Source organism: Rana temporaria, chromosome 7, assembly GCF_905171775.1.
Source record: "Rana temporaria chromosome 7, aRanTem1.1, whole genome shotgun sequence".
Classification (NCBI taxonomy): Eukaryota; Metazoa; Chordata; class Amphibia; order Anura; family Ranidae; genus Rana; species Rana temporaria.
Genome location: NC_053495.1, coordinates 20,039,421 through 20,063,503, shown reverse-complemented (window position 1 = coordinate 20,063,503; position 24,083 = coordinate 20,039,421). Strand labels below are relative to the sequence as shown.

The following is a 24,083-nucleotide window of genomic DNA, read 5'->3' as shown; positions in this document are numbered from 1 at the left end:
CGTCGTTTGCGTAAGCCGTCCGGGAATACGGAAGTACGCTACGTGCGTCGCCGTTCAAAAAAATTACGTCACGGCGCGCAAAGCACGGCGGGAGTTAAGAAACGGAGCATGCCCATTTAAATAAGTTTTCATCGCAAGTGCTTGGTGAATCAGGCACTTGCGATGAAAAATTGCGGCGGTGTAACGTATCTAGGATACGGTACGCCGCCGTGATTCTACATGAATCTGGCCCTCAGTTCCCATGCTTTTGGTATAAAAAGGGGGAAGGCTGAGGTCCAGGGGGCTTCTTCTCAGCGAATTGGTTGGTTTTGTTTGTGGTACCGGGACTGCTGCACCTTGGAGCCTTCACTCATTGTGGCTCGCGACTGGTTACTAAGTCGCTTAAGTGGCCCTCGCTCTTTAAAAGTTTGGGCACCCCTGAGTTATAGTATTTCTAGGAACTCCCTTTAATTATTTAAAGGGCCAGTCTACCCCAAATTATTTTCCAGTTTTGGGTAGATGCTTTCAAACAGAATCACCTTTTGGTTAATACATGAAAATGCGTGTGTTGACACGTGCAGATTAACATGCGCAAAAGTATGATTTGGCCTTTAGCCTGATACTCATTCCAAACATATACTATTTACCAAAGCTAATAAAACTTTATTGTCATTTGGTATGTGATTGTACAAAACGTCAGTGATTACGGAGTCTATTAGCTGGATTCAGAGACGTTTCGCCGGCGTATCAGTAGATACGCCGTCGTAACTCTGAATCTACGCCGTCGTAAATTTAAGCGTATTCTGGAAACCAGATACGCTTAAATTATACTAAGATACGAGCGGCGTAAGTCTCCTAAGCCGTCGTATCTTAGGGTGCATATTTACGCTGGCCGCTAGGTGGCGCTTCCGTTGATTTTGGCGTAGAATATGCAAATGTGCTAGATACGCCGATTCAGAAACGTACGTGCATTTTTTTTACGTCGTTTACGTAAGGCTTTTTCCGGCGTAAAAAAGCTGGCCTAGCCAATGTTAAGTATGGACGTCGTTCCCGCGTCGAATTTTGAAATTTTTACGTTGTTTTTTGCGTAAGTCGTCCGTGAATGGGGCTGGGCGTAATTTACGTTCAAGTCAAAACCAATACGTACTTTGGAGCAATGCACACTGGGATATGTCCACGGACAGCGCATGCGCCGTTCGTTAAAAACATCAATCACGTCGGGTCACTAGTCATTAACATAAAACACGCCCCCCTGTTCATCATTTGAATTAGGCGCGCTTACGCCGGCCCATTTACGCTACGCCGCCGTAACTTAGGAGGCAAGTGCTTTGTGAATACAGCACTTGCCTCTCTGATTTACGGCGGCGTAGCGTATATGCGATACGCTACGCCGCCTAAAAATTAAGCCAGTCTATCTGAATCTGGCTATAAGCATCCAGTCTGCACCAGAACCAAATATCCTATTCCCCTACAGGTGATTTGGGTCTACAAGGAGTCCCCATAAACACAACATGCGCCCAAGTGTGGTGACGGTTTACAAACAGACATCTGGTAAATCTCTGAAGACCTTCATCCGCCGAGAACATTTGGCTTCCAGACTGGAAAGTGATGGCCCTCTGAGAGATGTATGCAGACACTTTAACCTGCTAGGTGGTGATAATCTAATAAAACCGGAGAGCGAGCATTTAATGAGGTGTGACCCTCGCAGGAGACGCGGCCATCAATCATCAGAACATGCTGGAGAATTCACATCAGACTGATTCTTCCCATATCGGATATGCAACATCTCAGACTATCCCTCTGCCTGCTCAAAAATGTACTGTTTGTTGGTTAGACTATATTTACACTATAGACCACTGGTTCTGGGTGTTGGGGCATAAAGCTATGATTTGTATGGCTCCACCCAATGTCCTGAAATCTTATCCTCCTCATTTTGGGATATGTGATAGGATGAGACATGTGAAAACTTTCTGTTCCAAGAAGGCTTTACTGTGCTAGGCACTGATTCCATTGGAGGTGTTTTCATTGCTTTTGCGCCTTCCTACCATATCCGGTGTGGTTACACTGTCGAGCTCCAAGCTCTACTTCATAGCAGCCATGGTTTCCATGCAATGCAGTGATGATGGCCAAAAGCAAGGTCAATCCATAGCAGCACATTGGCACTATTTTTTTCTTTACATGTTTGTCACTGCACTTTTTCAGGTATCTTTTTTTTTTTTTACACATTGGTTGGTAGGATATGACTCTTCGGACCTGCCCTGAAGTGTAGGCGGTGGATGGCCCTTAGGTTCCTTCCTCCCTTGCCTGGGAATCTCTTTTTGGAGAGTCCCTAACTTTACACTTGGTGGTTGGCTTCAGTTTAGCCATAAGCGGGGGCGGACTGACTATTGAGGCCCTCGGGCACTGCCTGAGGGCCCCATGCCACTAGGGGGCCCCATCAGGGTTGCCAGGCTCAGACAGTATGTAAAAATCTGTGTTTTTTTACATCTGTCCCTGATATGTCCAAAAACCGACATGCTTTTGATGTGAAAATCCCAAGATTTTAGCTGCCCCACCTCTGCACTGCCTCCTGGTGTGGTGCCCATCTGTAAGCCCAGGGGCCCCATAATCTTCTATTGCCCGGGGGCCCCATGAGTTGTCAGTCCGCCCCTGGCCACAAGGAGAGGGGTCCTCCGGGCATTTTGGCTAGTTGTACCAGAGTGCCTCACTCCTGTCATGAGTCTTGTGCCCCGGGGATCAGGGTGGTCCTTGCTCTTTGGGAGGGGACCAGTGAGACACTCAGTGTCCTTTTTTGTGTGTTTCACATACACTTTTTGGTTCACACAGTTCTGCCACACAGTAGTGTACTTTTCCGGGTCTTTTCCAGGTCTTTTCCCACACCCATTCTGTGATTGGACAGTAAAGGGGAAATGGCAGACTGATGAGCTCATCTGCCTATCACTCTGGGTTTGCAGGATACAAAGTCAAAACCAAGTACTCCTTGCAAAAATAAATGTAATGATCTATTTGTAGCCAGTACTATAGTCGTTGCAAATGTTAGTTTTCCTTCTATTGCTGCTTATTCTTTTGTGGTATTGAGTATAGATGAACCTTGTTTGTGTACAAATGCAGCTGCCATATTAAAGAAGACCATTCGTTGAACGTTTAATAATACAGAAAGTCGGCAGCCATCTTTATGGAGACCACTGGGGGGTATTTTGGTGGTATTAGGTGCTATCTAAAGAGAGAAGAGGAGAAGTTAGATGGGGAGAGGAGGGAGGACACACTCAGTGGGTGGATTAAGTAGTGTGTGTGGGAATGAGCTGCCTATCTGCAAGGTACCCCGCCACTGTAGTGATCACCTCACCCTCCAAGTGCATTTGGAATTCCGCTGCTGGAGACCGGGTTTTCCCAAGACCCTGTTGCGAGTGGCTGTTGCCCAAGAAAGAATGCTTCAGGAAGCCCAGGGACAAGCCTCTGTTTGGAGCTTTGACTTGGAAATCACGTCTCTACTCCTTGGCAGAGAGTGAGGCATTTGGTGAACACATTGTGCGATTGCCTGATAGTTTCCCCTCCCCCTGCAGATGGCCAAATTTTCACCGAATGGAGTCTGTATGAACGCATATTTTGAGAGATTTTGGGAGTGAGTGTGAGACTGGTAAAGAGCTTTAACTTTAGCAAGCTGACTTTTTTCTGTATTGAGACTGTGTTATTTCTAAAAGGGCCCCAACGCAGCCGGTAGATGCCTACCTCATCTCAGTAGTGTATTTAGGTTTTGTGCTGCCCTAGACTAAACTTATGCACCCCCTAATTTAAATATGACCCACCCCTTTCTGTCAAGGCCACACCCCTTACTGTTTGGCTATGGGGCAGGAAGTGAAGGGAAATCTCTGCAATGGTACAGGGATGGTAAAAAAATAAACTGACAGGGGCTATAACCCTCCGTTACTCTAACCAAAATGAAAAAAAAAATGAATACAGAACTGCATTAGTTTATGTCTTTTATATCTGCCTGGAGATCAGTGTGTGTTCTATCAGACGTGCTCAATTCATGTGGAGCTCTGCTTTGTAGATGTGCTTATCACGGCTGTAATTCATTTCTTCCAGGCATTTGGTTCCTCTCCATTCCATTCCTTGGCATTGTTATATCACTTGCAGGCAGAATCAGTTTTTTCTTTTATATTCTGATATATTAATCACATTTCTTCCACACATACTCCAATGGGGAGTGTCCGAACACAAAAAGACACGTAAAGAATATTTTTAGGTCCCCATTCTTCTCTAGAATTTGCTGCTACCTGTAAAAATATATATTTGTTTTCTACTGTTGGCTCCTCTTTCCTAGAAATATTTATTTGCCTTCAAGTCAGAAATGACGCACATACCCTTACTCAAACCGTCTAATACAGGATTTCCCAACCTGTCAAGAGCCCCAGAGAGTTGTACTTTTTGCTCTTTAATGGTCTACTCTACTAGGTGACATTAACAGAACCAAGAATGGGGCGTGGCCGGGATGTAGAGAGAAACGGACGTGCTTAGCTTGTGCTCCTGCCATCCGCGCACAGTATCCGTCCCCATCCTCGATTTCAAGAGCCATCCTGCTCAGCAAAATTCTCCCTCCTGTCTGGGGGGCTCCCCCGGTCCTCCCGATGCCCGGCAAGCGCAACTCGGCTAAGAAGGTGACGAGTTATTCGTCCCGTTTTCCGCCGCTGACCACACGCGCGGCGGCCATCTTGGAGCCTTCCTCATCTTCTCCGGCCTCGGTAGCGGTGCAGACGGAGTCCTGGATGGCGGATCTTGAGGCCCTGGACCTGGAGGAGTCACAGATGGAGGTGAGGAGTCCCCCGGGGCAGCTGGAAGGCCGATCCACCGCCGCGATCCTGGCGGCCATTGCAGACAGCAAATCCTCTGTAGAGGGTAAGATAGACACGCTGGCTATAGAGTGTGGGCTCATAAGGCAGGACATGGATAAGTTCAGGGGCCGCCTGTCTGAGGCAGAGCAACGCTTGTCAGTGGTGGAGGACACAGTGGCTTCCACCTCTCATTCTGTTGGGGAACTACAACAACAGGTCAGAGTCCTGATGGCCCGTTCTGAAGATGCCGAGAACCGCCTGCGCCGCAATAATGTGCGGGTGGTTGGGCTCCCTGAGGGCGCAGAGGGCGCCAACCCGGTGGAGTTTGCAGAATCCTTCTTTAAAGATCTTCTGGGCCTGCGGAACCTGTCACCTGTATATGTGGTGGAACGCGCTCACAGGGTGCCTGCCGGTAGGAGGCCTGCGGGCGCATGGCCGCGTGCCTTCCTTGTCCGCCTGCTTAACTTCAGGGACCGGGACACGATCCTGGCCGAGGCCCGTAAACACCCTGAACTGAAACATGAAAATGCTGTGATTCACCTGTATCCTGACTTCTCACAAGAGCTGCAGAAGAAGCGGCGCTCCTTCACAGACGTCCGTCGACGCTTGAGAGAGAAGGGCCTGGTATACAGCATGCTCTATCCTAGCCGTCTGAAGGTGATTCACAGGGGCTCAGCAAAATTTTTTGATTCTCCGATGGAAGCGGTGGATTGGCTGGATTCACTGGCCTGAGGAGGTGTTGAGGTGGCGATGTGATTGACCTGGGAGGAGAAGTCACTTACCTGTCTACGATGTCCTTGCTGGGAGCAGTGGTTCCATGCTGCAGTGGTTGAATGATATGCTCCGGTTACACTCTGTTGTGGAACTCCATGGCGGAAAGCTGATTGGAATGTTACGAGCGGTCAATCATCCGTTCCGGACAGGAGCAGCAGGTACGGTTAAGCACAGATTGAAAATCCCGCGTGCTTCCCTGAAACCCCCCACAACTGTTTTTTTTTTTTTTTCTCTTTTTTGAAGTGGATGGACTTTTGAGACGTTCCACGGCTGTTCTATACGTTTTGGGTACAAAGTTTCTCCGGCGGTGAAACCGTTTTTTAGTTTGGTTCGCCTGGAGCAAACAGGGCGTTGGGGCTTGTGTGATGTTTTCTTCACTGTACTTTTGCCAGATGTTTTTAATTTTTCTTACTGGCATGTTTTGTTTCCCCCCCCCTCTTTTTTTTACCTCTCCCCCCCCCCCCTTCCTTTTTTTACCCTTGGGACATTGACTTTTTGCCTTCACCTTTCCTCTGCTTTGGGGCCTCGCCCCATGTGCGTGTTACAGTGTGTGATACCCTTCATGACATGTATATTGAACCATTGAAATATGTTACCCTGTGGCTCTCTGTGTCCAGACTCCCCCCCCCTGACTGGCTTGATTCGTGTGCCCCTCCTGTCCTTCAAATATTTTTCTTTTCCAGACCCAATGAATGATATTAAAATAGTATCGTGGAATGTCCGCGGTTTAAACTCTAAATTCAAACGCTCTTTAGTCTTACAGTACCTCAAATCCCTGAACCCCCATATTGTCCTCCTGCAGGAAACCCACCTGGTGGGTAGTAAAACCCTTTCCCTGAACAGGAGCTGGATACAGAGGGCAGTGCACTCCACTTACTCCTCATACGCCAGAGGTGTGGTCATCTTGCTACATAAGAGATTGCAATGTAATATAGAACATGTGGTGACGGACCCTCAAGGGAGATATGCTATTGTAGTCCTCACCGTAGACTCTCAGCTGTTGGCTATAGCAAATGTTTACATCCCTCCCCCCTTTCACAAGGAGGTGTTGTACCTGATTCTAGAGAAGATTGCCACCTTTGGTCCACTAAAATTGCTAGTGGCTGGGGATTTTAATAATGTGATCGATTATGAGCTGGACACTTCTAACCCGAACCGGGTGCGGAATCTGGATCTCGGGCACTGGGCAGATGTGGCGGCTTTGGAGGAGGTGTGGCGGTGGAAACATCCTGGTGAGAGAGGTTACTCCTATCTTTCCCACGTCAGCTCATCCTCCTCCCGTATTGACTTTGCAAATCCGGCCCTCCTGCCGCTGGTGACCGATGTTGGTTACCTGGCCGGGGGTCTCTCGGATCACACCCCCTTGCAGGTGACGCTGTGCCGCCCTGGGGGGGGTAGTCGGAGGATCTGGAGACTACACCCGGGGTGGGTGGATGAACCATCGGTTGAGCCGCTGGTTGCCGGCCATATTGCTGAGTACTGGGAGGTTAATGACGGCTCTACGGGTAGGCACATGGTATGGGACGCATTTAAAGCGTCCACCCGGGGCGTTTACATTGCTGCTATCAAGGCTGCTAGGAATGAAAAGAATTCAGAGTCGGAGGCGCTCCAGGTCCATGAGGTTCGGTGTGCAAAGGCTCATGCTGAGGCGCCCTCTGCCTCCACACTCGCGGAGTTGCAGATGGCCAGAAGGGCCTTCTTGGTTCATCAGCAATCTCTTACGCAATGCATGTTTAAATGTAAGGCGGAAGACTTATTTGAGAAGGGGGACAAGAACGGAAAATTGCTGGCATACTTGGCGGCAGATGCTAGGCCTCATGTGGCAATTCCATGCATACACACGGCAGGAGGAGCCTTGGTGGGGGACAGGGAGGGGATAATGCAGGCTTTTGTGTCCTACTACTCTGACCTCTATGCGGCTATCCCACAGTACGACAATCAGGTTCTGACGGACCTGCTGGACTCCTTTCCGATCCCGGTGTTACCTGGGGAGGCGGTGGAGCTCCTGGAGGCCCCTTTTTCTCCTAAGGAGCTGGCTGTGGCTATTGCTTCCTTCCCAAATGGAAAGGCACCGGGCCCTGATGGGATTCCGGCAGAGTGGTACAAGACTTATTCTGATGTGGTCTCGCACAGGTTGCTGACCCTTTACAGGGAATGTTTGGAGGTGGGAAGTTTGCCCCCCTCGTGGTACGAGGCCCAGGTGGTTGTGCTTCCCAAACCAGGGAAGGACCCCCTCCATTGTTCCTCATATAGGCCAATTGCTCTACTAAATATGGACCTAAAAATTTTGACCAAGATGTTAGCTAATAGGTTGATGCCCTGCTTAGAACACTTAATTTCACCTGACCAGACAGGGTTCATGCCCAAGAAGGCTACAGATATTAACTTACGCAGAGTGTACGCCCACACACAGATTGACGGGGACATATCTCACGGGGGGGCCCTGGTGTTTTTCGATCTTGAGAAGGCGTTTGACTCCATTGATTGGGGCTACATGACCCAGGTACTGGAGCGTATGGGCTTCGGCCCTGTGTTCCTTAAATGGATATCACTGCTATATAATAGTCCGGTGGCGGCAATTCGTTTAAATGGTGAGGTGTCGTGCACCTTCCCGGTATTCAGAGGCACCAGACAGGGGTGTCCCTTGTCGCCGGGCTTATTCGCCCTGGTGATGGAACCCCTGGCAATTGCATTACGATCCTCGCCTCAAATTGAGGGAATCAAGGTGGGCACCTTGACTGAGTCACTAGCGCTTTACGCAGATGACCTGGTTTTGTTTCTGGGGGATACCGGTCCTTCCCTACATGCCGCACTCTCATTGATGAGCAGGTTCTCTGTGGTCTCGGGCCTCAAGGTAAACTGGACCAAGTCAAAAATCCTCCCACTCCGGTCCCATGGGTCGCCTAGACAGGCTGATCCTTCTAATCCCCTACAGTGGGTAACTCAGATTAGGTACCTGGGGTTACAAATTACGAACTCTGTGTCAGACTTTGTTAACCTCAATGTGTCCCCATTGTTGAGCACTGTCTCCAGGAAGTTGAACTCCTGGAAGAATCTCCCCCTGTCCCTCATTGGTAGGGTCAATCTTATTAAAATGAAGATTCTTCCTCTCCTGCTTTATACCCTTAGGAACACTCCGGTGTGGATCCCAAAGTCCATTTTTAAGGCCATAGATGGTATGATCTCCTCCTTCTTGTGGCAGGGTAATCTCCCTCGTCTCAAGTTGGCCATCCTTAAACAACCCTGGGGGGAGGGGGGTTTGGCGGTACCCGACTTTCATAGGTACTTCCTGGCAGGCCAGCTGACGGTTGCACACCGTTGGCTGACTTCTGCTCCGGACGATGCTGCGGTGTCGTTGGAGGCGGCTTGTGTGGGTTCCTATGAGGCGCTCTCCTACTTAGTTTATAGAGGCCCGAGGGCCCCTTACCCCTTGACGCACTCCATGAGGTCAGTGATCAGAGCATGGTCTGTGGCACAAGAATTGAGGCCTTCTGGTCGCCTCACCCTCTCCCCTAAAACGCCGCTATGGAGAAACCCTAATTTGTCACACTTTCTGGACTACCCGGACCCGGTGGTGTGGGCGGCCTATGGGATAAAGACCTTAAGTCACATTGTGGGGAACGGTATACTTCTGACGTTTGATGAACTAAAGGCGCGCTATGACCTTCCCAATACCCATTACTTTAGGTTCCTGCAGTTGCGCCACGCATTCCTGGCTCAATTTGGTGGGGTCCCTTTGACTTTAGAGATCGGGGATTTGGAATCGCTGGCCCGTAGTGGATCACTTCCTAAGACGGTATCTAGCCTCTATCGGGAGCTCTTTCAGGACACTACCAGGCTGCTGTCGCCCTGCAGGAGTGCTTGGGTGGCTGTGGCCCCGGGACTGGACAGGGACGACTGGGACGATGTCTGGGGGGCGGCATTTCAGGCCCTGGTCTCCACTAGGGACAGGCTTATACACTACAAGTTCCTGCATAGGATATACCTGACTCCGGCCAGACTGGCTAGAATGTTCGGAGGTCAGGGCTCTGCCTGCTGGCGGTGCTCCATGCCCTCTGCCGGTTTCATGCATGTCTTCTGGGATTGCCCCCAGGTCAGGGCATACTGGCGGGCGGTGGTAGATTGCATTAGGTCGGTCACCTCTATCTCGATCCCCATGACTGTGGAGGTGTGTTTGCTGCAACTAGTTGAACCCCTGGCCACGACCAGGGCTATAAGGACTCTTCTCATTCTGCTGCTTTTTTATGCCAAAAAAAGAATCATCCTTTCGTGGAAAAGCTCCTCAGCCCCAACGGTGACAGCCTGGAAGGTGTTAGTCAACAAAGCCATCCCATTCTATAAGGCAACTTACTTGAATAGAGGGGCTTTGACCAAGTTTGATAAGGTATGGGGGGGCTGGATGGCCTCTGTGGATACAGTGTCAGATTAAGCTGGATGGGTAGGAGGCATGCGGGGTCTGACGGCTGAGGGGGTCAGGGAAATTGTGGGTAGGGGTGCAGGATATGTCTCATGACGACTGTGAACTTTGAAGAGGGTACTTGTTACTATGCAACTATGGAGGGGTTCGGTCCTCCATGATGGAGTGCGAGCATCCGTCTCTTAGCTCGGTACTGGGGTCAAGGGTCGGCAAGAAGGCGTTATTTATACTGTGTAAGGGGGAACGGTCAAGCTTGGACTTCACTGCATTATAATCCATCTCATTACATTTGACAGGTGTTGAATATGTCTAATGCAAGCATTTGTCCCCCCCCCCCTTTTTTTTTTTTTTCTTTTCCTCTTCTCCCCCCCCCCCCCCCCCCCCTTTTCCCCCTTTTCTCTTGGTTGGGTTTTGGTTTGTACACCGGTCTCTGTGTCATGACCGGTAACTGTTGGTCGCGTCTGTGGCCTGTTATTGTGTATGTGTCTTGAAAAATTCAATAAAAATAATTTTACAAAAAAAAAACAGAACCAAGAATAAAAAATCAATAGATACGCCGGCGTAAGTTCTTTGTGGATCTGGCCCGTTATGTTCTTCATTTTTCTTCTCATTCTAAAAACCCTCAGTAGTAGTCATACAAATGGTGGTGCCTTTGGAATAGTGATGGAATTTGAGGCTTGCTGCTTTAAGGTGGCCCGTTCATTTCCCACATATCTCCGATTTGTATATTTGCAGTATAAAATGCTTATTTACACGTATAATTTGTTATTGTTAAAATAGACCAGGGCCTCCCATAGTGAGCATTGCTTGGCGGTCCTGTCCCATGAGGTTTCTCTGGAATGGGTTAAAGTAAAGTAGTGGAGGGGGGGGGGGGGGGTACCCAACTACCATAAGAAACAGCTGCTGGAATAGAGCAAGCCGTCTGTAATTGGAGAGCATTGGGAAGGTTTCATGTACATCCACTGCCTTCCGCCCGGAATAAGAAGACTATGAGGGTCAGAGCAGACTGGAGCCTATTATCTTCCCCGTCTGTCTCCTTGGAATGATTTCCGGACATATGAAAACAATACACATGTGCTATACACTTTCCCATAGAGGAGTAGGAGCAGAGAAGTACAACTGTAGTGGTAACTGCCATTGATGTCAGTTAGAGAAACGTTGTCACCAAAAATCAGTAAAACTCTGGACACGTTTCCTAATAGTCGACTATGGCTGTGATGACTCGATGGTCTCCCTGGTGGAGACTTTAACCGCTTGCCGACCAGCCGCTGTCATACGGTGGCAGGTTGGCACACTGCGCGAGTCGCCGTGGGTGTATGTCGGACGCTTTTAAAAGCGTTAGGGGGAACGCGCCTGCAGGCCTGACACCGGAGCCCGCAATGTCCGCCGGCGACTAGCGATCGATCCTCAGAGAGCCAGAACAGGGATCTGTATATGTGAATAGACAGATCCTGTTCTGACAAGGGAGTGGAGAGAGATCTGCTGTTCCTAGTGATCAGGAACAGCGATCTCTCTCCTCCTCCAGTCAGTCCCATCCCCCTACAGTTAGAAACCCCTCTCTAGGGAACACTTAATCCTTGATCGCCCCCTAGTGTTAACCCCTTCCCTGCCAGTGCCATTTATACAGTAATCAGTGCATTGTTATAGCACTGATCGCTGTATAAATCTCAATGGTCCCAAAAAAGTGTCAAGTGTCCGATCTGTCCGGCGTATTGTTGCAGTCCCGTTAAAAATCGCAGATCGCCACCATTACTAGTAAAAAATAAAACATGTCACAGTGCCGTATCGCAAAAATTAATAGCCTGGTCATTAAGGGTAAAAAAAATCCTTCTGGTCCTTCATTGTATGTATATGCGTGTGTGTGTGTGTGTGTGTATGTATGTATGTGTATATATATATATATATATATATATATATATATATATATATATAGTGCCCAGCAGATCTTCATGATCACAGTAGTCCCATAGACCAATATTTCTCAACTTCAGTCCTCAAGTTTCCCCAACAGGTCATGTTTTCAGGTTTTACCTCAGATGAAACAGCTGTGGTAATTACTAAGGCAGTGAAAGTGATCAAATCATCAAAATAATGGAAAGCCTGAAAACATGACCTGTTGGGGGTAAGGATGAGCTCCAGCGTGTTCGCACAGCCCACGTGCAGAGCCCGCCAGGAAGTCGGCACCGCGCTGCGCTAATCACAGGCAGGGAGACGTTTCCCGATCTCTGCAGCCGAGCATCGGAAAATTATTAAAAACAATGTATTGCACTTACATGTAATCCATTAAAAACAGGCATAGTAAAAACACCAATAAACACAAATCTAATTTTCTCATATTTTTATTTTTACAGCCATGAATGTTATCAGGGACCCTTTCATACAAAATCATGTTTTACAGGTCTCTTCTATCGCAAGTTTTGCGTAAACTAATTGGCACATTCCATCACGAGCGTCATCGCTTTCTCTATAATCACTCACGCAGTGCCATCCTTGGTTCCAGGAGAGATCAGAAACGGGCGACGCAGGTTGTGCACGTTTTAAAGATCGGACACTAACTTTATCTGACAGGGCCTGCCTTTATTTTTCCATCAATACATAAGATCAAAGTTAAAACAACTCTGCAAAGCCAGCGTTCCTTAAATCCTTTAGGAATGCAGCATAATCCGCGGGGCAGCTATGGAGGGTCGGTGCGATGGGTGCCCCATGGCTGTGGACGAGGTAGCGGTCTCACGAAAACAGCTGGCGTTTAGGAGATTGGGCGCCCAGGCTCGGGGCGGGGAGGGGGGTTGGAAGGGCGTTGTACCACTTCATCCATTCCTTCTACCCTGCCAAGTTCTGGAGTGGGGACTTTTATTAGATGTTAGTGACAAATTGAGTATATTTGAGTATTTAGGGCCAGATTCAGAAAAGGGATACGACGGCGTTTCTCCTGATACGCCGTCGTATCTCTGTTTCTATCTATGCGACTGATTCATAGAATCAGTTACGCATAGATATCCCTAAGATCCGACAGGTGTAATAGTTTTACACTGTCGGATCTTAGGATGCAGTACCGCGGCCGCCGCTGGGGGGAGTTTGCGTCGTAAACCAGCGTCGGGTATGCAAATTAGCAGTTACGGCGATCCACGAAACTTTTTCCCGTCGTTACGTCGCCGCAAGTGTTAGTTTGCCGTCGCAAAGATAGGGCACCTTTTACAAAGTGTAAAATTACTACACCATGTAAAAGTATACCCGTCTTTCCCGCGTCGCTTTTGATTTTTTTTTTTATTTATTTTTTTTATTATTTTTTATTTTTCTCGGCACAAGTCTTTTTTTCACGTCGCGATTCACAAAACGTCGGCGCGTCGTAATTTCGCGCAAAGCACGCCGGGAAATTTGCGTCGGGAGCATGCGCAGTACGTCCGGCGCGGGAGCGCGCCTAATTTAAATGGTACCCGCCCCATTTGAATTGGCCCGCCTTGCGCCGGACGGATTTAGGATACACCGCCGCAAATTTCCAGGTAAGTGCTTTGTGGATTGGGCACCTAGACAGAAAATTTGCGGCGGTGTAACCTAAATCGGTTACGTTACGCTGCGCCCGGGCTACGTGAATCTGGCTCATAAATTCTAACAATACATTGAGAAGACTGATTACACTGCGGGTATGCTGGGGTTTTTTTTCGTACATACCGCGTTATCGCCGTTTCATCCCTCGGCTTCCGGGTATGATTCTTGCTGGACCTAGTTGATTGACGTTCCTCCGACCGGCGCATACTGTCACGACTTTCCAACAGAAGCCGAACGTCATTGCGCAGGCGCCGTATAGAGTCAGCTCTATACGGCGCCTGCGCAGCGACGTTTGACTTCTTTCGGAAAGTCGTGACGCCATGTATGTGTCGGTCGGAGGAACGTCAATCAACTAGGAACGCCCAGCCCCACAAGAATCATACCCGGAAGCCGAGGGATGAAACGGCGATATCGAGGTATGTACGGAAAAAAAAACAGCATACCCGCAGTGTAATCAGTCTTCTTAATGTATTGTTAGAATTTCTTTTTAGGGGGAACCTCCACTTTAAAGATATCTGTACATTGAGGAAATTGCAAAGCTGATGAAACAGCTACTGGACCTTCTGTACTGTAAGATGCACCTGTATAACACAATGGCTTGTATGATCGTTAAAGGGTTAAGATGTATCTAAACTAGGACTGTTACTGATTAAAATTTTCGTGCTCGATAAATCGTTTTTTTTTTTTTTTTATCAATTAATCTACTAATTTTGATTAATTATAACTGTAATGTCTGGAAAACTGGAGGGGATCCAGTTAGTCTCAAGCATACATATCGCACCTCATCCCAAACGATAACAGGTGAAAACAAAAAGAGGAGTGGGATTATGGCGGTGCTATATAGAATAAATTCTAGATATAACAAATAGTTTTAAAAATGTATTAAAATATCAGGGTCGAAGATAATACAACACATGATACAAAAATTAAAAACAATTGTATTAAGTCAGAACTTGGATATCCGGGGAGCTGGAGTTCCCAAATTTTGGATAACTGGTCAGTTTAAGATGTTGTCACCCAATATATTTCGCCTTATTAGGCTTCCTCAGGGGTTTTGAAAACGACCAGAATTAAATAGCCAGCTCTAACAAAATAGAAAACATCATATGAAAACGTGTACATTGTAATCGCCACGTCATTGATTTGATTGACAGCAGCGGGAGCCACGGTCTGCGCTGCTATCAGTCATCCAATAAAGAGCCGAGAACGGGGCACAGCGGCGACGAAGGGCACAGTGACATCAATGGACACAGTGGCGACAATAGGCACAGTGGGGACAATTGACACAGCGGCATGAATGGGCACAGTGGCGACAATTAAAGGGCACAGTGGTGACAATGGGCACAGTGGCGACAATTAAAGGGCACAGTGGCAACAGTTGATGGCACAGTGGCTGCGTTTGATGGCATGGCACAGTGGCTGCGTTTAATGGCATGGCACAGTGGTGACAATTGATGGCACAGTGGCTGCGTTTAATGGCATGGCACAGTGGTGCGAATTGCTGGCACAGTGACTGCATTTGATGGCATGGAACAGTGGTGCGAATTGATGGCACAGTGGCTGCATTTGATGGCATGGAACAGTGGTGACAATTGATGGCACAGTGGCTGCGTTTGATGGCATGGCACAGTGGTGACAATTGATGGCACAGTGGCTGCAATTGATGGACACAGTGGCTGCGTTTGATGACATGGAACAGTGGTGACAATTGATGGCACAGTGGCTGCGTTTGATGGCACGGCACAGTGGTGACAATTGATGGCACAGTGGCTGCAATTGATGGGCACAGTGAGGCTGCAATTTTTTTTTTCCGTTTGCGCCCCCCTCAAAAAAAAATTGAGCACCAGCCGCCACTGCAACAGAGACAAGTGGAAGTTTGTGTTTCCCCCGTGCTTGCCATACGCTCTGTTTCCCATCAGTGTAGGATTGCTGTATAAGCTCAATAACTGGGAATGAAGCCATGCTGTGCTCCCTCCGGGAGACCTTATGACTTGCAGGTTGAGACAAAACACATTTTCTGCTTTGAGTTAAGCATAGAAGCCATTGTGTATGTACATGTTTGTGTGAAAGATCTTCTCTCCTCTCGGTTTCATTTCTGTGCCAGGCAAAATATAGAAGTTACAGTAACCAAAAATCTATAACAAACAGAGAAGGACTATCCAAAATGAATCAGAAAAAGTCCTTGCTGTAATCTGTGGGGGTGGCACGCATGGACTGCAGAGAGAGGGCACCTGGGCAGACCAGAAGTTAATCTTTAATGCTCATGCATTTGCTGCAACTTTATGCATCCCTTTCTGCAACAGATGCACCTGGCTTAAAGAGGAAGTAAAGCCCATTTTTTTTCTCCTACAAAAAAAAAGGCATAATGAGCTAGTATGCATAGCATACTAGCTCATTATGAATGACTTACCTGAGATCGAGGCCCCCGAAGCGCTTCTCGTTCCACTCCTTCGCCGCCACCATGTCCCGTCCGTGCCTCTTCCAGGTATCACCGCTCCGGTTCTGTGATTGGCCGGCGCGGCGATGGCATCCCAGTCCTAAACCTTGTGGACGGCCTTCCCAGAAGAGTTGAAGCTACTATAGCTGCAAAGGGTGAGCCAACCCAATATTGAACCCTACAGACTAAGACTGGGATGCCATTAAAATATATGTGCGTGTAAAGGCAGGCGTCCCAATACTTTTGGTAATTCAGGGCCAGATTCTTGTACATCCGCGTAAAATTGTGCGGGCGTAACGTATCTGATTTAGGTTACGCCTCCGCGACTTACACGGGCAAGTGCTGTATTCTCAAAGCACTTGCTCCGTAAGTTGCGGCGGCGTAGCGTAAATCGGCCGGCGTAAGCCCGCCTAATTCAAATTTGGATCAGGGGGGCGTGTTTTATGTAAAACTACTGTGACCCGACGTGATTGACGTTTTTGCGGAATGGGATTTCCCAGTGTGCATTGCTCCAAAGTACGCCGCAAGGATGTCATTGGTTTCGACGTGAACGTAAATGACGTCCAGCCCCATTCACGGACGACTTACACAAACGACGTAACTTTTTAAAATTTCGACGCGGGAACGACGGCCATACTTAACATTGGTGCGCCGCACTTATACCTCATATAGCAGGGGCAACTATACGCCGGGAAAAGCCTAACGTAAACGTTGTAACTTTACTGCGTCGGCAGCGCGTACGTTCGGGATTTCACGTATCTAGCTAATTTGCATACTCGACGCGAAATTCGACGGAAGCGCCACCTAGCGGTCAAAAAAAATGCAGTTAAGATCCGACGGCGTAAGAGACTTACGCCTGTCGGATCTAATGGATAGCTATGCGTAACTGATTCTAAGAATCAGGCGCATAGATACGACGGGTCGGATTAGGACTTACGACGGCGTACATGGCGCTGCGCCGTCGTAAGTCCTTTCAGAATCTGGCCCATAGTGTATTTCTTGCTTTTTGCCGATTCGGAAGTTAACCCTCTATTTTTTAGGAAGGGGAAGTGGAAACCCTCTATTTTTGTTCTGGTGGCCATTGTCACTAACACAGAAGGTGATGGGAAAATCCAAAAATGTGACCAGAACAGAAATAAGGGGCAAATCTTACACTTACCCCAGTGACAACTGTCAAAGGTGGAATTCCCACTCACTAGCTGTTGTCATAAAAGCTATAGTAGGTGGGCAGACCCGGGAACATAGCACAGGGATCTCACCAATAGAGTCCCCAAAATAGAAGAAACTGTCAGTGGGTTGAATTTTCCAACATCTACTAAAATGTAAATCTTGTTTTTTTGGTGGACTGACCCTTTAATCATATGGTTGGTTTACATTTATAGGTTTTAAAGTACCGGGGTGGGTTCATGCCTGGAATTGTGTACCTCTCTGGTGTTTATTCTCTGAGATGTTATTCTGAATACCTTTGATTTATATGGATTAGTGTGTATGGGACACGGGGGGATTGCGGTCATTTCTGCACTGAATTTACCCCCCAGGAGCAACGCTACGTCATTGTAAACATTGAATAGTTTATGTTGTCTCTGTTCTCATAATATTTACCTATTCCAATAGCTCATGCATAAAACTGCTACATAATACAATTTACTGCAATTTTCTAAGATTACTTCGATTTCAACCGTTTGCCAGTAGATGTCAAAGTCAGTTTTTCACCGTCATTATAAGGACTCATGCCCATGGACACTGTTCGTACAATGAAATAAATGGGTGGGTTTTGGCATGTGACAATCAGGTGGGGAGTGTACAGCCTGCTGTCAAAATCAATTGAGAAAGACATTTTTGAAACTATGAAATGTAAGCAACTATACTTTTTGGCCCAGATTCTCAAAGGAGATACGACGGCGTATCTCCAGATACGCCGTCGTATCTCTGAGTCTGGGCGGTCGTATCTATGCGCCTGATTCTTAGAGTCAGGCGCATAGATATGACCGCCCAGACTCAGAGATACGACGGTGTATCTGGAGATACGCCGTCGTATCTCCTTTGAGAATCTGGGCCAAAAAGTATAGCTTCTATTAGATCCGTCGGGCGTAAGTCTGTTACGCCGTCGGATCTTAACTGCATATTTACGCTGGCCGCTAGGGGCGTGTACGCTGATTTACGCCTAGAAATATGTAAATCAGCTAGATACGCGAATTCACGAACGTACGCCCGGCCGACGCAGTACAGATACGCCGTTTACGTTAGGCTTTTCCCGGCGTAAAGTTACCCCTGCTATATGGTGGCGTACATGCGGCGTTCCAATGTTAAGTATGGACGTCGTTCCCGCGTCGAATTTTGAATATTTTACGTCTTCGCGTAAGTCGTCCGTGAATGGGGCTGGACGTCATTTACGTTCACGTCGGAACCAATGACGTCCTTGCGGCATACTTTGGAGCAATGCACACTGGGAAAAACGTCAATTACGTCGGGTCACAGTACATTTACATAAAACACGCCCCGTGATCCAAATTTGAATTAGGCGGGCTTACGCCGGCCGATTTACGCTACGCCGCCGCAACTTAAGGAGCAAGTGCTTTGAGAATACAGCACTTGCTCGTCTAAGTTGCGGAGGCGTAACGTAAATAGGATAAGTTACGCCCGCACAAAAATACGCCGATCTACGAGAATCTGGCCCTTTGTATTTAAAAAAAACCCTTATCAAACAAAATAAATTGCTTATTTGTATTAGGGGAGTTGTTTAGAACTATATAGTTGGAAGGCTAAAGGCAATAGGATTACTTGAGGTCCTGGGGGAGTGTGCATAGTGGTGGCATGCCCAGACCCTCTTGTAGGACAATTATATTACCACACCGCCTAGTTCCATGTCTCTGGCTGCATTCTACTATATAAAATGCTTTTAAAAGGCAAATTAAATGCATATTCTGATGTAAGCACAGTTCTAATGTTTCAAGTTCTGCAGTTGACTTTTTTTTTTTCTTAAAATTTTCCTAGTGCTATTCATTTTTCATTCTAATTTTCTTTAAATTGTTTCAGGATGGATGAAAATTACAATCTCCTTCCTCACGGAGTCAACTTTCAAGACCCCATTTTCCCCAACACATCGGAAAACAGTCGCATCTTCTCCAGTATGTTTCAGTTCTCCAACTGTGTGGCCGGGACGGATCCTCAGGTCTTCTCTCCAGACTGGGAAGCTCAAGAGGACAGTAGGGTGAGCAGAGGACAAACATCTGTTATCCCGTCCTTATCTGTGTCCCCTACACTGACTGTTTGTTCATTTTTTTCTTTGAGGCTTTCAGGTTATTCCATCATTTCCTCGTTGATATTTCCTGGATCACATGTCTGTTTTGTAGCCTTGGTCTTCGTCAACCTTTTCCAGTTTTTTAATGTGATATTTTTTATTCAAATACTTTACAGATAGGGAAAAGTAAATTTGGTTTATGTGGGCCATAATCCTAGACTAGGCTGTAAACCTAAGACTAGGAAATATTTAATATGTTTCTTATTAACCTAAGACAGTGATGGTGAACCTTGGCACCCCAGATGTTTTGGATCTACATTTCCAGTGATGCTCAACTACACTGCAGAGCACATGAGCATCATGGGAAATGTAGTTCCAAAACATCTGGGGTGCTAAGGTTCGCCATCACTGACCTAAGACTAGGAAATATTTGATATGTTACCTATTAACCTAAGACTAGGAGATTTGGTAAATGTAGACCTAAGGCAAGGGGATACAGTAATTATTACATATAGGCCTGGATTCACATACCTCGGCGCATAGTTATGCCGGCGTAGCGTATCGAATATACGCTACGCCGACGTATCGCAGAGCGGCGAGCACAGTATTCACAAAGTACTTGCTCCCAACGTTGCGCCGGCGTGATCCATTTAAATGAACCGTGACCCCATGCAACTGATGGGCCAAATAAACGGCGCATGCGCCGTCCCGTGGACGCTTCCCATGCTCAGAATCACGTCGGAAATACTCCTTAAGATACGTCGAATCACTGCCTACGACGTAAACGTAACCTACGCCCAGCCCTATTCACGTACTACTACGTAAACAACGTAAAATACGACGGCTGTTCCCTGGTCCATACCTTAACATGACTTACACCTGCTTTATGAGGCTTGCATTGACACTTACGCGGCGTATCTCGAGATACGCCGCGTAAGTGTTACGTGAATCCAAGCCTTTGTGTAGACATCTAGGAAATTATCCATAAATGAAGGAGATAAAAAAAAAAACTAAGCGATGATTGACAAATTAAATCTAATACTAGGAGATGATTGAGCAGTTAGGTGTAGACCTAAGAAGGCAAAAGGATGTTTTGGAAAATATATTTAATATTGTATTATCTGGGTCTACATTTCTATGCACGGAGACGTCTTCTTTCCCCTCCCAAGTCACCAGTTTATGACTTTTTCTAAGGTTGACAATAAAGATTGAACATGAAAATGTAGCTCAAATGTTAAAGTATTCCCCTTTACACTAGCAGCTACTAAACTTGAGTTTAGGAGCTTTTGGTATTTTTTTGCCATAGGGCCTAAACTCAACTTTATAAAATCCTGTGTCAATGTACACATAGGCTTTTAGCAGAGATTAGGAGCCGCTGTGGTTAGGTGAGCTTCAACCGCCCTCAACCACCCTCTCCTGAATGTGGAAAAATCACGCTCAGGATTGAAAGATTAGAGGAACTGAATTTATTCACTCTTGAGAAGAGGAGAATAAGGGGGGGGGGAGAAAGGATATGATCAACATGTACAAATATATAAGGGGTCCATATAGTGAACTTGGTGTTGAGTTATTCACTTTACGGTCAACACAGAGGACAAGGGGGCACTCTTTACGTCTAGAGGAAAAGAGATTATATCCCCAGATACGGAAAGGTTTCTTCACAGTAAGAGCTGTGAAAATGTGGAATAGACTCCCTCCAGAGGTGGTTCTGGCCAGCTCAGCAGATTGCTTTAAGAAAGGTCTGCATACTTTCCTAAATGTATATAATATAACTGGGTACTGACATTTATAGGTAAAGTTGATCCAGGGAAAATCTGATTGCCTCACGGGGGATCAGGAAATAATTTTTTCTCCTGCTGTAGCAAATTATATCATGCTCTGCAGTGTTTTTTTGCTTTCCTCTGGATCAACTGTGGGTATAGAATTGGGTATATAGGATTGTACGATATATTTTTTTTTTATGGTTGAACAGGATGGACATGTGTCTTTTTTCAACCTAACTATGTAAATCTAAACAAAAAAATGCTTGACTGGTGTTCTTTAATTTCTACTTTTTTTATGAATATTGCATCTCCTTCGTCTTTCCCAACAATGAGATGTAATGCCTTGTGAACATGATCGGAATTTCCGATGGAAAAAGTCAGACGGAATTTTGGATATTCCGACCGTGTGTATGTCCCATCGGAAATTCCGATGGACTTAGAAAGAGAACATGTTCTCTTTTTTTCCGAGATTCCTTTCATCTGTATGGAACTCCGACAGAGAAAAAAACATGTATGCTCAGAATCAAGTCGACGCATGCTTGGAAGCATTGAACTTCATTTTTCTCGGCTCGTCGTAGTGTTGTACGTCACCGCGTTTTGGACGGTCGGAATTTGGTGTGACAGTGTGTATGCAAGAGAGCTTGAACGGAATTTCCATCAGAAAAATCCGCCGGAGTTTATCCCGATGGAAATTCAGATCGAGTGTACAAGGCATTGTAGTAATATTAATATAGATATGTAGGTATTGTAAAATATTGTGGTATATGAAAGGCACAGTATATATAGGTTTACATACAGGCATTCAAGGTTACACATCAAAGGGGTTAGTGGTCAAACGACACGTATCAAAAGATACAGAGGACTCTTTGATGTGTTAATCTTATCTAAGATGACCTAGGTGTGTGGCCTGGTACTTCCTTACATAAGGAAGTGTTTATTGATGGTAATTAGACTTGTGGGATATTCATTCAATGGGAACATTTGGTTGACCCCCCCCCACTTCCAGTGTGAGTCCAATATTTGAAGCAGTCAAGCTGGCATTCAAGGAGTCTTGTCTTGTCTCTCTACGATGAATATAGCACAGGTCTAGGAAAAGATGGGATTCTGAATTATACTCTGTTGGATTCTTGTATCGTCTGTGGACTTTAGACTTTGTATGTTATTGGAAGTTAATTAAATTTTGCGTTCTCTGGAGAGCCTGGTGTGTCGCTGCAAAACGACGTAATTTATGGTCATCATACTAACATCTAAGATATTAATTATCTGACCGGAGTACTGGACACATTCACGTGATCACTTCAAATATTGGACTCACACTGGAAGTGCCCCCCAACCAAATGTTCCCATTGAATGAATATCCCACAAGTCTAATTACCATCAATAAACACTTCCTTATGTAAGGAAGTACCAGGCCATTTCACACACCTAGGTCGTCTTAGATAAGATTAACACATCAAAGAGTCCTCTGTATCTTTTGATACGTGTCGTTTGACCACTAACCCCTTTTGGTCAGCAAACACCCCTGTATGTAAACCATGCCATATATATATATATATATATATATATATATATATATATATATATATATAACATAATATTTTAAATACCTACACATCTATATTAATATTACAACAGGCATTAGACTGTATTTGTTGAGACAGAGAATCTTCTATTTCCAACAAAAACAGTTCTTCCTTTAGATACGGCCAATATTAGCTGCGTTTACAGAATTTGTCATCGTTCTTGGCGACTCCAATGTGTCTTATGTTCCTTTTTTGCAGTTGATGTGTGATTCGGTTCAAAGGGCTTTGTTGGAAGAAGAGGAACGTTCAAAGACCTTATCCCAGAAAGTCCGTTTCCTAGAGAAAGCCAATGCCCACCTACGAGAGAAAGTAAAGAACCTAAAGAGAGCTCTACGTCAGGCCACTGTGGACAGTAAAAAAGAGGTCCTCTCTAAACACCTCATGGACAAAGAGAAAGCCGTCAGTGAAGAGGAACCAAAACCTGACAGCCACAAGAAGGTTATAGCTAAGTCAACCAAGAAAACAACAGGCAACAAGTTGGATTAGTCTAGACCATGTAAAATCTTCTGGAGCAATAACGCACTAAATGGTACCAGATATTGAGGGCTAAATGAACTGAAATGTAAAAGAAAACCTTCATAATTCTGGAACTGCAAGGCCATTATATAGACAGTTATCATCAGTATTAATATATGTTACATTCTCTTTCTGAAATAGAAAACGACCCCAATAATTATATTCCGTTCTTCATCTTCCTACATTATCTTTTTCCATATTTTATTTTCAGTATTTTCATCCAAGAAAAAGTTTATCAGTTGCCCTGTAACACCAAAGACTTGGCTTTCAATGGCTCAAAATTAAATCAACTACTAAACATAAATTGCAAGTTAACCCATGTTGTTAATAAATGTGTAAAGGTTCAAGAAACGTATTGAAACTAAATACAGTATCTATTAAAATGTGGCGTTGAAGTGGTGAACGAAAACTTTTTTTGCAACTTTTTGCCAGATTTTTTTTTCTGGTGTGTGGGAGGAAACGGTAGTAAAATATAGCGCATGCCCACCTTAAATATGGCTACCAAAATATCCTACAATCATGGTTATTGGTTGGCTATGGTAATGACATTCTGAGCTTGCTTACCAAAAAAAACATTGGTCATGCTACGTTCTTCCAAAGTATGGGAGGAATGAGAAGAAAGAAAAGCAAAAATCAAGTTTTGCCAGGATGCCAAGCAACTGGCAGCCACTAGATTCAGGTGAAGCACCCAGGGAATGACATAGGAAAAAAAATTGCAGATGATCGTCTGTCCAGTTAGCTCATAGTGAATTTTAAAGAGAAACAGCCAGTCAGTTGCCTGTGCTGTACATAGCCTGCCCAAAGAGCAGAGCTGTGGGAGGGGCCTAGCAGGTTCCACCCACTACAGGCTGTCAGCAGACAACTACAGGAAGGGGTGGAGACAAGACCAGTCACCCTGCACAGAAAGAGCAGCAGAGAGTGGTCTTTATTACAGGAAGCTCCTGCCAAAGAAAAACCTCCACACTAGATTACTGCACAGATCTGGAAGAACTACA

General features: G+C 46.1%; 1 protein-coding gene across 1 annotated transcript in view; it reads left to right on the top strand.

The window, feature by feature from the left end:
• The window catches only part of LOC120945144 (coiled-coil domain-containing protein 3-like), a 35,004-nt gene extending 11,145 nt beyond the window's left edge, over positions 1-23,859 (top strand). The window contains exons 3-4 of the mRNA XM_040359031.1: positions 19,022-19,196; positions 22,771-23,859. Coding sequence (XP_040214965.1) covers positions 19,022-19,196; positions 22,771-23,058 — 463 coding nt within the window. The 3' untranslated portion in view covers positions 23,059-23,859. The remainder of the gene's footprint in view (positions 1-19,021; positions 19,197-22,770) is intronic.
• The last annotated feature ends 224 nt before the right edge of the window (positions 23,860-24,083 follow it).